Source organism: Perna viridis, chromosome 12 (assembly GCF_037379345.1).
Source record: "Perna viridis isolate PV_CMFRI_1.1 ecotype Kerala chromosome 12, ASM3737934v1, whole genome shotgun sequence".
NCBI classification, from domain to species: Eukaryota; Metazoa; Mollusca; class Bivalvia; order Mytilida; family Mytilidae; genus Perna; species Perna viridis.
The window spans coordinates 2,128,170-2,144,101 of NC_142456.1; the positions used below are offsets into that span (position 1 = coordinate 2,128,170).

Below are 15,932 nucleotides of genomic sequence, written 5' to 3' on the forward strand. Positions count from 1 at the left end.
TTGCAATTCTATTACAGTGAACCATTCCGTCTGCTGTGTGAGTTATGTGTGCATGAAAGGTTAAGGGACCAGTAACTGAAAAAGGAGTTACTTAGTAAAATTTTACTATATTATTATTAGACAGATTTTTGTGCTATTCTATGTAAGAATCAGGCAATGTGTGAGTCATGGTGGAAAAAAGTACACAATCTTACTCAATATGTTGTCTGAAATGCAGAAATGGCATTCATTTCTTTTTTAATAATAATTATGGAAATGCATTATGAGGTAACACAATTTTCACCTATCATTCTATTTTGAACTCGCTTATTTGCATCATCTAACACTTTTGAGACGAACGAACTTTCAATTCATCTTCAATAGACCATAACCTTTGTTCAAACGTTGTACAATTTATGTGTTTTTCTGATACGTTTATTTTTCATTTTTTTTTCCTTATTCTTGCATATTCCAGAACCTAATCAGGATACAAATATGTTTGGGGCCAGCTGCAGCCATCCCTGCAGTGTGAGGGTTTTCTCATCGTTCATTGGAGACCAATGGAGGACCTAGGGCTGACATTTTCATCCAGGTGAGGTTGTTGTTTCGTTGACATATTCACTACACTTATTCTCGTTAGATTAAGCACATATTATTCACTACTGTTAATTTTCAATTTCACTTAAATTAGATTTTTATCAGAATATCGCCAAAACAATTACGGAAGGCCAATCACATAGATTCCGAGCATTGCCGGGATTTGCCAACTGTGTACCGATTCCGAAGTAACAAAACAACCTACAGGACAATTTGGAGACATCAGAATCCAAAGACATTTCAAAAACGTGAGAAGAGGAAACAGATATGATCCACATAAGTAATGGGGACAACAAATAAAATACAATTATATTATAAAATTTGAGATACGAAAAACAGGACAGCACGCAAAAATTAGTATATTGCAATCTACATTTCAGTACGAGGAGAAAGTCTGGTACAAAAAAAATCAAATGTTATCCCTTCGTGTATGAACAAAATGATATTTTTACTCGGAATTAAATATGTTATTAACGTGAATAATACCAAAGATGGGAAATATTATAAAAATATCTGTACGAGAAGTTAATATGTCTTTTTACAACTGTTGAAAAGCAACTATTAGATATCTAAAACAACATGTAAAATAATCAGTAATCTTTTTACCAAATTATCATACACTATTGTGTTTCCTTTATAAAAGATGATAATATGTTTATATATAAATTTAATTTCACAGTTTTTTTTTCTATTTAGAATGTAAGTCATAAATTCATGATGTTTTGTACATTTTGGTTTCATCCCAATCTTGCAAGAATCCGAACAAGCTAAAAATCAATGTTCCATATGTTCTAAAAAAGCATTGGTTCCACATTTAATATAGAAACTACGTGTATCGCTAGTAATGTATATATATGTTTTTATGTGTGTATTACATTGGTTTCGTTGCTTCAGCAAAATAACGGGAATAACAGATCTCTGAGTTTAGGGCAATCACAATATGTTCTTTTCACCATTCGTACAATCCAATCGTAGATGCTAAATGTTCATGAACTACGTGTATAAAGATATATTTGTATTTGGAACGTATTTTAAAACTTAGTTATTTTTTCTTCACCTGTTTTAATTTTTCTCAATTTCATATCAGTATTTTCTCCATTTTTCTTTTTTCTTTTCATTTTATTTTATTGTATTTATTCAGTTTTTATTTGAATCTGTCAATCAGTTTGGCCTGTCTACATAATTGCCTCCCTTGTTGATTATAAGCCGATACGGGTGATTGTATTTGAACACGATAAAAACAAACACTTCAAGATGCCTGAAGAGTAACGGACAACGCCATTGGCAGATTGTGATACGCCTCAAACCAATGATTGACAGGCTAGGATCGATGGAATGATAAATGTAAAATATGCCGATGTAAATATTAGTAATTAATACTTGATTCTAACAGGTGTTTTGGGATCGTAGTTGGTGAAGAAAGTTAAAGAAATCCGATTTGTTCAAGTTGTAGGAATGGATACTGAAGGTAACATATCTTTTGATTCATATTTTTACTTTTTATATTTAGTGACCTTGTGTGATTTTTTTAACTGTTTTGTCGTGAAGACGAGTTTTATATTTTGTATTTTTAGGTTCTTATATAAAATCAATTTTCAATTTTATTTTTAGATTTTTAGTAAATTGATTTACTACGAATTATCTTTTTTTCCATTTAAAATGATAATGATGTCATCAAAACGCATTAAAATATTTGGACCATTAATCAGGACCATTTACAGACACAGAATGTGAAAACAAAACTGTCACATTGATGCATATTTGCTTTTTCACAACTTTTACCAAATACCATCAAAGTAAAATTATCGAAGTTATACCAAAGTGTCAAGAAGAGTCACTCTGCAAACATAAATTTTCCACTTTAAAACTTTTTGAAGCAATTTGCTAAAAGAAAAACCATGATTTTGAGGGCTTTACATGCACTTGAAATTCTTTGGAAGGACAAATTATCTGCAAGCAACAATCATTTAAATCAAGATCACTAATAATTGATTTGATTCAATGTTTTAAATTTTCTTTTAAAAAGTTTATTTGTAGCATTTTTGTCTCAAGTGTACATCATTAAGTAACAAATCCAATTTTGAAGTTTTTTTTTCTGTTGTATTCTATAGTAGAAGTCGTCTTTACATTAAAACTTACTGTCCGGGCAACTTTTATAGAAATATTTCTTTTTGAACTTAATGCATATCAAAAGGTCTTCACATAAACAGTTCATATATCAGTATGGTGAAAATTAGGATATTTTGAATGAGTAAACAACTGCATTCAAAGTCATGGCTTGCCAAGGAGACACAGTATTATATTACTATATTACACTTATCTTTTTCATGTCTACGATGTTACATGTAATAGCATATTAACGTCATTGACTACTTGCACTGATGGCATTTTGTTTCTAATATTAATATATATATATTGTTTATTAAATTAATGTTGATGCCCATTGGAGGCCTTTCATTAGATAATAAATGTTTTTCTTCTTCTTCATCTTCTTCTTCTTTTTCTTCTTTTTTTTCTTCTTCTTCTTTTTCAATATCAACATGGAAGTATTTTATACATAGAAGCGTTCCACTTTATATGACTGTCAACCAACTGAGAAGTTTAATGTTACTACAAAAACTTACTTTTTAAATAGCTTTAAGTTCAAAGTCATTGGGCAAAAAAATATTTTTCGACTCTGCATTTAATACTTATTCTTAAAAGAATGAAAGTGACCGTCGAAAAGTTTTATAAAATAATTTTACAGCTACAAATATGTGTACACATATGCTTTCAGTTTGATGCGAAAATTTTCCACCCGAAATTTTTTTGTATTTTAGACAGTCAGTCAACCAAAATTTCGACAGTTTCGATAAAGAGCATTATATTGCTTCTCCAATCGCATCACATCTTTTTATAGACCGTGATTAATAAGACACATCAGGCTATCTATACACTGTTCCAATCAGTTGCACTGTTTATAGAGACCCTACTCAGTTGTACATGTGCATGTATCTTTCCGAGTGCAATTCTCACACGGTTGGTCCGCCAAAACTTATTTTGTAAATTCTGCACTAACTAACCAGTAGTCTCATTCATTGTGATTCTCTTTGGTTCTCCCCACAGTTTTGTTACAGGATGAATGAAATATATTGACTGTATTTTCAATCTACTCAAGTTTGGGTGAGAAAAGACTCAATAAGAAGTTTCCCGCCTTTTCTTTAGAAAGAGGCTGGGAAAAAGAAATGACTGCCGTCCGGTGAAGCTGCCATTATGACAAAATACAAATATTTTGACAGAATCTTTAGCTCTTCAAAATAATTAAAAAACTAAATTGTGATATATTTTAATTTTAGCATGCCAATTGGGAGAATACTCGCCTATCTTACAATGTAACAAGCCGTGTTTTGGAGGCACAAATAATTTGTTTTCAAGTGAAACAAATCAACTTCAGATTAGACTTTTCAAGGAAAAAAGAAACTTTATAAGGTTATTTTGTTGCTGAAAACTAAATAAATAGGAATCTGAACAAATATGAATTATAGTCAATCTTTGTTATCATATAAGCAGTTAGGTTTAACTGAAAATAATGACTAGGCTATTGGTGACAACAAAAGTTTCGATTTATAAAGAGCATACGAAATTAAAACTTTATATTATATTTCGATGGCAAAAATGCCTATCTATTTTTTTTTGTTAATATTTAATTAAAAGAATAATAACTAACGAAGAACAAGGTGGGGAAAAACAATTCAGGATTTATGTTTTTGGACTGATAATCTTTTGTTCAGCGACCCATCTGTTGTGTGATTCTAACAAAACAGAACTTAGAAAAAATACAAGGACTGGTCAACCAACGGTCAAGACGACCGCCAGTCACCTGGTATGGACAATCGTCCTGATTTATGAATTATTATAATTGTTATAGGTCATCTGATATTGTTTTTGACACTGGACAATGCACACTCAAAAATATTTAACAAAATGACAATCATGGTTAAAAAAGAATATTGACCGCAACGGACCGATGGCACGTCCTAAGAGTTGTGATTAGGTCATGGGAAGGGTCAAGCTCTGCCATGAGTGACCATTGGCTGGGGGGTAATTTATGAAAAGACAGCAATTAGATATTCGGAATGCCGATGTGCATTATGGACATTAAATATAATTGAATGTGGGGGATTTTTAAAACACATGATACAAGAAAACTTAAAAGTTGAAAAGTGCAGTTACTTCAATCTTATGGCTTTTGCTGTTTAAATTGGTAAATAGCGAATGTTTTTATAAGGAACAAATGTTGGTAAAGGGAAACTTTTCACTTGTGTACTTTTGACCGAAAAAGTACATTTCAGTTATAATTTATACTGCTGCATTATTAATGAGATATGATTTAATGGGCTATGAAATGTATCTCATTGAAGAAATTTTATTATAAGAAAATGGTCATTAGCCAGGCACAAAGGACACGAGAATTAGAGCAATATAAGAAAAGACATGTCCTTTTGAAAAGCATGATGTTTAGACACACATGGATCTGCATGATTTCATTATAAAATGCAGATAGTATTTAAAAAATGAACAAAATAAACACAGCCATCAGTTTTTCCATCGCTTTTTTATTATTAGATTTTTTTGGTCTTTCTTGTTGCCCCGTCAGTTTATATGGTCCCATACTGTTCCCCTCTGTTATACCCTACTTTAGTGTATGGGCACTTTTCTTAAAAGTTTTCGTTAAAATGTTATGCTTGTATACCTAAAAACTTGTAAAGATTACGATGGGTATGATAACCAAACTTTTACAAATAAAAATAACTATTAAAATTCAGATTATCTTGGTGAGGACTTCAGTCTGTCAACAATCAATACAAACACGTTTCAGCTACTGTTACTATTCAGTTATCGATTCATCGAGTGTTCAGAAACAATGACTAGCGTTAAAAGGTGAAAGTCTACAAGAAGTCAGCGATAAAGCTTACTCTTTCTTTGAGTATACGATGCAATAATCCTTGGATAAACTACGACACTAGTAAATATGTCAAGAGGATACAATGTACTATGAAAAATGTCTGCAACTATATACGGTATTACTTGTCAGTGTGGCAATTCTTAAAATAATGAATTACTGCTTAAAACTATCTAAAAATGTGTATTTGCTTTGTTCATAATAATGAGCGACCTGTAGAAAGGGTATGTACATTGTATATGTAGATTCTAATAACTGGGAAAACAATGTAGTTTAAATGTAATTGTATGTGTTTTAATTATAATTATAATAATTAATGATATTGTTTTTGTAAAGAAACAGAGTATGGCCATATCATTGTTACTAAGAAGTCGATGGTACGTGTATCAGTATCGGGCAATACTCATTAAAACAATGAGTGCTTCAAGAACTACAATATAATAAAATATTTGTTTAAAGAAAGTACATTGTACATGTATGAATGTACATAATCCTACTTGTACTTGTAACTAACTTGAATGTCTACATATTTACATTGTAAAGGACATGCCACAAGGACATCTTGCACAATCTCCTTCTCATCTTTTGGGATCAGTTTATCTTTCGGAAGCATAACGAAGCTAGCATATTAACCTCACATAATTTCCTTTGTGTAAGGACCACTTGAGAAATCTCTCCTTATCAAGCTTGTATAATAATATCTTAAGGATGTTGTGTCGTGATATATATGGCTTCTGTTTTAACTGACTAGTCAGGACCTTTAATATAACAGTGAAACCTTGCAAAACCGAACCCCGATTAATCCGAAACTTGTCTAAACCAAACCCCAAGTAATCCGAAAATCTTTCTAAATCAAACACTCTTTAGAGTTCGTGTTTATTGTTTTTAATGTATTTAGAACATTTGTAATCCTAACAACTGTCAAATCTAAACCAATTTCTAGGAATAAAAGGGGGTTCAGTGTAGACTAGTTTTACTGTGAAATAACTGATTTTTTTGGGAGTGTTAATGCGATGAAGATTTCTGGGAATTCTAATACGGGAATAATTTCGAAGAAATTGCAATCAAGATAGAAATACACAGTTTTAACTGAGAAAATATAATTTCCAAGAAGCGATTGATTATTATATATAATATACAATATACAGGACAAGTCGTCCTGAATTGTCTTATCAATTTGTCTTACTCTCAATTAAGGTCAGTAGCATCTACATATACATGTACGTCTCTAAATATTTCCCTATAGGATATGATAAAGCCGAATATTTATTTCATAAAGTTTCTTCTTTTAAGGTTATATATTTTTGTATAATTTTTTTTTTTTTTTTTTTTTTTTTTTGAAAGATTACACTTGTGGGTCATACAATGTATTCTCAGCTGCAAAATGGTATTTTAACTTTTGATGTTAAAATATGGGAATAAAATAACTAGAGGTACTTTGATCTAGGTTATGTATGTATATCAGTGACGTAAAACAGACAGTTGGTTTTGAGATTTAATAAAATGTACATACATACATTACTCATATTTAAGGAGATACCTTTTTTGTGTGCGCGTGTGTGGTAGTCCATGAAAAGAGTCTAGTAAAATTATAGAAAAAATTATATTTGAAGGGTATTATATTTGATTCAAAACAATTTATTAGTTATGTATAAATTATATTTGATTATATGTATCGTATTGATAAGTATAGGCATTAAAATTTGTATAGTCGTGTGTTGTTGCAATCCGGGGAAGTAGCTCCAGAAACACCCATTTAGTTTCACTATTCAATTATTTCTAATTATGTCAAATTTACAAAATACATATTAATAATTTTCTATTGTTTCCCAATTTATCGAAGATGTGTAAAATCTCATGTATGTACATTTTACGCATATAGTACTCAGCACTTAGAGATTCGGAGCGACAAGGATGGGTACGTCCAATTACCGAGGGATGGGAAATGTTCTATCACGACTGCTAAGGACCTAATTAGTCTGATTTTTTCCACTTACAGAGACAATGAACTACAAGTAATAAGATACTTTTTGACCTACTTCTAAAATTGTAACTAATTTTATCAAGTGAAATTTTATATATAGGTCAAATTAGGTGCATATCAATTTAATTGTCTTATAGATCTACATGCATACTTTTTGACACGAGTTTCCATTTACGGTCGCTGATTCCATTTAGACCTACAGAATAACCCAGAATAATATTTGAATTAATGATTTGAAAAACAGTAAATTTTACATTCTCTGATCATGTATTGCGGGATCTTCTATGAATACATGGATCATCAATGAACCAAACCAACGTACACAACCATCATTCCATTCTAGCAGTCGCTTTCCTTTCTCTTAAATCTAAAATTGAATGATATGCGACATTACTCTTTTTTTAACTATTGATACAGAACCAGGTATTGGGATTGCGTACATGTGAAAAAAAAAATATTCGCCGTAAACAATGAAAACGGCCATTTCTATAGTATAAGATCCATTATAATTTATCAAAAAATGACCCACAAAATTTTATTGTTAATTTGGAATTTTAAAAAAATCTGAAATTTTAACGTCATTTTTTTCAATAACGACGATGGTACCATATACACAGTTTTTACATGTCACAATCCGGTTTTTGTATGTCTCCTTGTGTGCACATGACCGTGCATGTATGATGAGTTTACGTTATGTCATTAAAACACACGTTATTCAAGGACAAGTCTACTACAATGACAGTGAAAATTTTATTATACCCAATTGAAACGCCTCTTGACGGTTTTCAGCAATTCAACAAGTTTGATTTCACCTTATCTCAAGACGCTTTCGACCAAGACAATATATATTGCTTTATGGGTCCTCAGCCCATCTGCCAAAACCCCACATAAGACAAGAGAAAAGAGAGGTTTTATATTTACTTTCAATTTTACATCACTCTTGAGATTGCTCATCAAGAGCTTCTTTATTGTTGCCGAGAGAAAGTCTTATCTTTATGACTGTCATATTAGAATTGGATGTTACACCGTTCATATAATACGATTGTTCTAGACCTAGTCTGATTACTTAAAATGTACTTATGCATTTCGAATTAAGAATTTGGAAAGAAAATGAGGTGTGTTGCGCAGATATTTCTCATTTAATGAATGTTGGTTCGTGCTATTCATTTGAAATGGCACGGGATGTAGTGTACATGTATAATGCTGACATATTTTCTTATTTTCATTTTGAAAATATTAAACGAAAGCTTTTGTGTGTTATGCCTAACTGCGTAATTTTAACTTCTGGTTGTCCCATAACACATTAAAATCGAAAGCCATTATGAGTAGTTCTGTTCTTCAGCAGTCATTTTTTTTTCAAAAGAGACAAAACAATGAACATTGTTTTCTTTGAAATTCAAATGATTTGATTGTTGGTAGTTACAGAGATTTTGGTTGTATTGTTGTTGTTGTGTGTTGTGTTGCGTTTTTTTTTAATTTGTGTTTTTATAGCCAAATAGTATGTTTAATTCAGAATTCACTAAGTGGGAAAAGGGGTTGTCAAGGGAAGCAAATCAGTGTTATTAACATATTTTATCTTATTTTCAGATGACCGTCTCCAGTGCAGTATTTGTCGGACAATTTTATCGTCCATTGACGAGTTTGACAGTCACCGACATGTCTGTCAAAGAAACTACTGTCATGATGTAACTGTAAGACGAATGTCTGAATCTCGTGAGAGGTATGATTTAAGAAAACTGTTTTCAGAGGTTAATTACTGAAGTCAGAATGAAAGTATTGGTTTAATACATCGTCGACTTACTGTATATTTTTCACATGCTTGTCCAACACAGTTTTTAGTGGAGTCCGAGTTGCTCATTTGCTTTTGTTATTTTGTATGTTCGATTTTAATTACTTTATGTTCTTTGTTGTGTATGTCTGTTTTCCATGTCTAGTCTTTGCCCCTGGATTACATTCTTTTTATTACCGCTATAATCTTGGTTCCCTTGATTAATCTATAAACACAGTACTTTCTTTGGCTGAAAGTTTCATTTACATGACAACAAAATGACTCTAGTAAGTTCGAACCTCAGTGAAAATTTTACTTTTTGAAAGACAGGTGCTTACCATGGACATCTTTTAGCTTGCTTTTATACCATTTTAAGAGACAAGCTAAGCTGAAATATATCTATATGATATTTATACATGCACTTGTTACAAAATGGCGAAGGAAACTTTAAAGTAGCAAACTGATATATCTATCTCAAGGCTAACACTTTCCCTATCCCGGTCCCTTTTTAATCTGAAGAGACTTTGTTACATAGCCTCAATATTTCAATCATGCACATATTTACAAGGGCAAACGTTTTCAGGATAAAGATCACAAGAGATACGAAGACTATAACCTCCAAAACAAATACGGGTGGGACATGATGATTTTTAGGATATGACACTTGGTGCAATTCCATGCAGGTGTTTCGAGCATGCTGTTGTTTGGAAATTCTGACTAAAAACGATTTTAATGTCTTCAAATATTGTTTGATGAGTATTATTTATTGCTGAGACACTAGAAGATATCACGTGTTATATAACATTCTAATACGAAAAGATAGAACTTTAATCTATTAAGATTTCGAATGCCATAAATTTGACTTCTTAAGGTGCATAAAATATTTCAATCTGAGCCTCAACAAACACTCAAAATGATATAATTTCTGGTCTTCTTTTTATCTTATTTGCTATTTGACAACAACGTGTAATGAAGCTTTATGACCGTACCCATCCTCTTAACTTACTGAACAGTACTTGCTTACTTCCCTTGGATTTGTCGTAATAAACTTTCTGCACTGTCATGCATTATGACGTGTATTTCTTAGGAGTACAGACTTTGGGTTCTACCTGAAAAATCGGTACGATCTACTTGAATTCTGATTTGTTCTGTTGTTTGTGCGTTACCGTCCAGAAATTATGGCTGTAAGCATACTTACGCCTTTTATGAAACCCGTTCAAACACTCGCTGGTAATAGTGTGGTAGAAATGAAGAAAAAAATACATTTATCAAAATTAGATTTTTAATAATCTTTCTAATACACTTCACCCCCAAAAACTCGTGTCAAGTTTGAAAAATTGTTGAGGATTTTTATCATTTTCAGTTTAAAACGTAATATACTTAAGATGGACGATGATCAGTAAAATTTCTAGTTACCATTGGTCCATTGAAACTATTCTAACAATAATAAAATAACAATGTAGACTGGTTTCTACATCCAATTAAGAAAAAACAACAGGGATCTTTAGTTTTTTCTCTTCTGCAGCATCGAAGTTGACGAACAGGTTTTATATTTTATGTCATTGATGACGGTTACAAAACCATGACACTAAACGTTCATTGAAAAGAAATTCCCTGTTTATCTAAAATCAGTATGATTTCTTTACTTTAGTATGATCTTAGAATTAAAAAGATATTTCCATGATCTCATTTATTGTAACTCAATGTCAAAGGAGGACAATTAGAGTCATTTTCATTTGTATTTCCTTTCAAAAATTTACCCTGTTTCTCATCGAACTTTTCCCTTGGTAAACTGTTTTGATAGGCTCTTCCGAGTGCCATGTCAGACAAAATTAGATAAAATAAAATTTGATTTTTATCAATATTCAATATCATGATGTGCTAATAATCCGGGTCAAATAAATGCTTGTTTCTACCATAATCTTATCATCAAGTATAAAACGCGATGTTGACTTTGATATCTGCATTCAATATCTCAATTGACAAAGACGGCCATTGACTCCGTCGTATTCCGATTGACATGGTGACATTCCGAGTAGAATTCAATGGCTAAAATGACATTCTTTTGGAATTAAAATAAGTTCTATCTGATTGTCTTTCTTTTGTTATGTGACAGTTAAATATATGACATCTGAATTAAATAAAAACTTTCTCACTAGGTATTCGAGTGCACCTCACATGACGACTTGATTCATCGTTAGTTTTGAACTGTTCGAGGGACTTTATCTGATGAGCGGTCGCTGTCAGTTTGTTTTTAAAATCTGAAACAATAAATGCTTAATCACTTCAATATTTCTTTGGATCGCAGTAGGTCATCTACACGAACGATTCTTCGAAAAAAATATCTTTTGTCTTTCATTGTAACTTCTGTAACGGATGCGTGGTCAGAAATACATTTTCTTCCTTGTAGTGGTGCATTAAAATGCAAATTATCCGCTATCTGCAGCTTTTCTTGGATTAGAACACGGTTTACCCGCAGGGCTTTCGGTTTTATCATTTCTTCGTTTTAGTTACATATGTGCGATATGATGGTCACGCTGTCTTCCTTTGAATAGAAGTCGACTTATCTCTTGGTACTGTGTTTTTAATGTATTATTAATTTGACGTGCAAAGTTGAATCTATTGTACCAATGTTGAATACATAGGACATTTTTTGTTCGGAGACTTCCTGAAAAAAAAAACGAAAATGCCATATTTTTAAAGTGTGAAGTGCTGTTCCGTTCAATATATTTATTGTGACTTTCTTTGGAAAATGAAAACTACAATATAAGTAGAAGTAAAGCCTGCATTCATCTGCTTTATAATTGGATCCTACAAGTTGTTTTAAATACTGAAATGCATTTTCTTTGTTATTTGTATAACTTCATTTTTTTCAGTAATGATGACATATCCGAAGCTAATGACCAGTCAAATTTTGGCGGGGAAAATGACTGCGGTCATTGTGAACAGACGTTTCCATCACGACCGGAAATGATACGTCATCAGGTAATAACAGCAAATCTTCCTCAGTCTTTAAATTTCATAGTACTTTATGATGCATAGAGTTTGAAAAGTTTTATATTATATATCTCGATGTTTTCTGAGGACAAACATAAAATACTACACTCGGTATTAAGCCACGTATTTCACGTGTTGGAAACCAACCACTAAACTATTTATATTACAGTGTATTTTGAATTTATGGAAGTATTTCATATTAGAAGATCAATCAACTGAAACCACTTTTAGGACAACAAACCAAACCTATAATATCAGAAACTAAATCAAAATAACAGAACCGAGTAAAAAATAATCAGATGCGAACAACAAGTTAAAGGAAGCAGACAGAAAAGACCCAAAATAGCAACTCTTACACTATATGTAGGAGACTGCATGGCTTATGGACTCTATTGGTTAACCTGTCAATGTTGTTCTGTAGAAAAGGCTCAATGAAATTCCTTTAACTCGTTTTCATGCTGATTTGATTTAAGTTACAATTTAAAATCTTAGCCTCGATAATTATTATATTTTCCAGATATCACATCTCACAATGAGGAAGTATCCCTGTGAAAATTGCGACAAAGTATTTACTGATCCAAGTAATTTACAACGTCACATTCGGTCGCAGCATGTTGGTGCTCGATCTCACACATGCTCAGAATGCGGCAAAACATTTGCGACATCTAGTGGACTAAAACAACATCAACACATACACAGTACGGTCAAGCCTTTTCAATGTGAGGTCTGCTTCAAAGCATATACTCAATTTTCTAACTTATGTCGCCATAAACGAATGCACGCTGACTGTCGACAACAGATAAAGTGTAAAGACTGCCATCAGACATTTTCAACAGTAACGTCACTCAGCAAGCACAAACGTTTCTGTGAAGGAGCGCTTCGGAATGGACTTAATATTGGGCTTTGTAGGGATAATTTTCATAAAACTTCAAATCAGTATGACGCTTTACAATTAAACACTCAACAGAGTCCTCTTCTCATGCTTCACTCACAACTACCGTACTATCAACACTTGCCGGCATTGGCTCACATGATACCGCACGGAACTTTTCCACCGCAACCAGGATTAAGTGTTCCGTTTCCTGCCTCTATTCAGAGTGTACCGAAATCGCCATTTTTATTAGGTTTAAGTCAAGATATTGGACTGAAACGAGAGCGGAAACATTCGCTCGGTGACTCGCCCTTGAGTTCTACAAGTGACAGAGAGAGTGTTTCGCCTAATGTGGAAGCATCGCCTTTAAAAAGGCCAAAACATGACCGAGCTATTACCCCAGAACCTACACTGAAGCCACAAAAAATATTTGCACCGATCCCGAAGATTCCAACTTATACACCTAGCACACTTTCTGCTTTTCGTACTGAGGACAAGAAGGCACCGTTTGCAATGTTTGGAAATAATTGGTCCAATATGATACCAAAAACTTCACCTCTGGTCTCGCCTCGAGACTCTATTTTAAAATCAGCTACGGATCAGCCATTAGACTTAACAAGCAAGCCTTTGAAACATAAAACAGAAGATAAGAAAGAAACAGAAAATATAGAACTGAAGAAATGCAAGAAGTCAGAAAAAGACGAAAGTTTCGGTCATCATTTTCATTCAATCTTTGATCGTAAACCATATTTTGAGGGCACGAAAGAAAAGAGTGAGGGGAAAAGATTACCCGGTGAATTGTGCTTCCCTTTTAGATCATTTCAAGACATTTCCTATCAAAGATATCCGATTTTCGGATCTGCGCATACACAGTTTAATCCGTTTTATCAACATATGATTCGTTCGGAATATATGGAGAAATCTTTAACGCAAGGCCGATTTAACGAACATTTGCAGTTTATGGCATCAGTAAACAAAATAAAAGAGCGCTATTCTTGTAAATTTTGCGGTAAAATTTTTCCTCGTTCTGCCAATCTTACCAGACATTTGAGGACTCATACAGGTGAACAACCATACAAATGCAGATATTGTGAACGATCCTTTAGTATTTCTTCAAATTTACAAAGACATGTTAGAAACATTCACAACAAAGAAAAACCGTATCGATGTCCTCTGTGTGAACGATGCTTCGGACAGCAGACAAACCTTGATCGCCATCTTAAAAAACACGAGACCGATGGACCTATTGTACATGACACTCCTGAACCTGAAATTACTGAAAAAGATGAACAAGACGATTTTTCTCTTTTGGCGCCAGCTGATGACAAAGTGAACGACGATGATGTTTTTGACAATAGTTCTATTCCATCTTCGGATGATGAGGAGGAAGAAAAAATCGACGTCACGTCTAATGAAGACGAAACTGAACGATCAGATGCACTTGAAGCTGTAAAGACAGAAAAAGCGGAACAACACACAGAAATGGAAAACTGTGAACAATATCCAGATCCGTCATTTCAAAATAATCAATTTTTGAAATCAAAATATAACTTTCCTAATAGTTTTAGATCTGTGCCGTGTTTCACGTAGTTTCATATTAACCTCAATTAATTGTGCTAATTGTAAGAATATAGACACCAGTGTGTGATTGTTTCGTTTAAAGAATTCTTGTTGTGTTGTACGAAGTCTAGCTGTTTTCTTAAGATGAACATGAGAAATACATGTTAAAGTTACATGGCTTTAACTTTCTAGCAACAAGCAATACGGAAACAATAAGAATACACTAAAGTATACAATACGTTTGTATAAGTTTTTTTCTGTAGCTTTTAAACGTTGTTACAGGTACTTAACGCTTTGTCATGTGCTCATTATAGTAAAATTGCTTGGATTAAGTTTTTAATAAAATGTCCATCATATTTATACATGTATATGATATTCAAATTTCGCTATTTGTACAATAAATTCATGTACATGTATACATCTTGGCACATGATCATATTATATATTTATTTCATTTTTACGTTCATTAGTACTAGAAATATTACCGTCTTACCTGTGCTTGATTTTAGTACTATTTAAAGGCATTTTTATCGTAAGCCCCCCACCCTCCCCTCTTTTATTTCCTCTGTCATATGCGAAGAAAATTCATTATTTTGGCATAAATTCTTCATTCATATATTTTCAGTATCATTATTTGCCATTATGTATTTGTTTATAATATATAAGTGCTTTTTGTACAGGTGATTAAAGTAGAAGGCATTATGTCTCCATTATTTATGTTTCAATGATTATTTTGAATAAAACAATTTAAATTGACAGTTCAAAGTTCTTCATTTCATTATGTGACCAATTAAGAACCATATATGTAAAGCATTTTAGAACGTGTTGTGTGTGAAGACCTAGCTGTCGGATGTCTAAATCTGCCGTCCAGTGTTGTTTTTCTTTTTTCGTTTTTTCTTTTACTTTTTCTTTTTCTTTTTGTTTTGCTTTGTTTTTTTTTGGGTGATTTTTTTTAAAGCTCAAGCCAGCAAATCATTATCTTTACCATTTAGATACCTATACCACCGGGCTCAAGATTTTGATATATCAATATATTTCTGTAGCGGTTTCTGTCGATTTCACAAAGAATTTCTCTTTATTCTACACTGGTTTTGGTATGATTTTGTTCTCTCTGTACATGTGACAATGTCACATTACTATTACATACCAAATACATTATTGGAGAAGACAACATTAAAATGTCATCATCGGAGCGGGAATACATTCTCTCGATAATGAAACGCGCCCGATAGCA

At 32.5% G+C, this 15,932-nt stretch overlaps 1 protein-coding gene across 1 annotated transcript; it reads left to right on the top strand.

Moving 5' to 3' along the window:
* The first annotated feature begins 1,902 nt into the window (after positions 1-1,902).
* Positions 1,903-15,667, top strand: LOC148600744 (histone-lysine N-methyltransferase MECOM-like). The gene is made up of 4 exons (XM_088555760.1): positions 1,903-2,044; positions 9,090-9,222; positions 12,147-12,255; positions 12,785-15,667. The coding sequence occupies exons 1-4, from the start codon at positions 2,032-2,034 to the stop codon at positions 14,726-14,728; spliced, it is 2,199 nt and encodes a 732-aa protein (XP_088411886.1). The 5' UTR covers positions 1,903-2,031; the 3' UTR covers positions 14,729-15,667.
* The last annotated feature ends 265 nt before the right edge of the window (positions 15,668-15,932 follow it).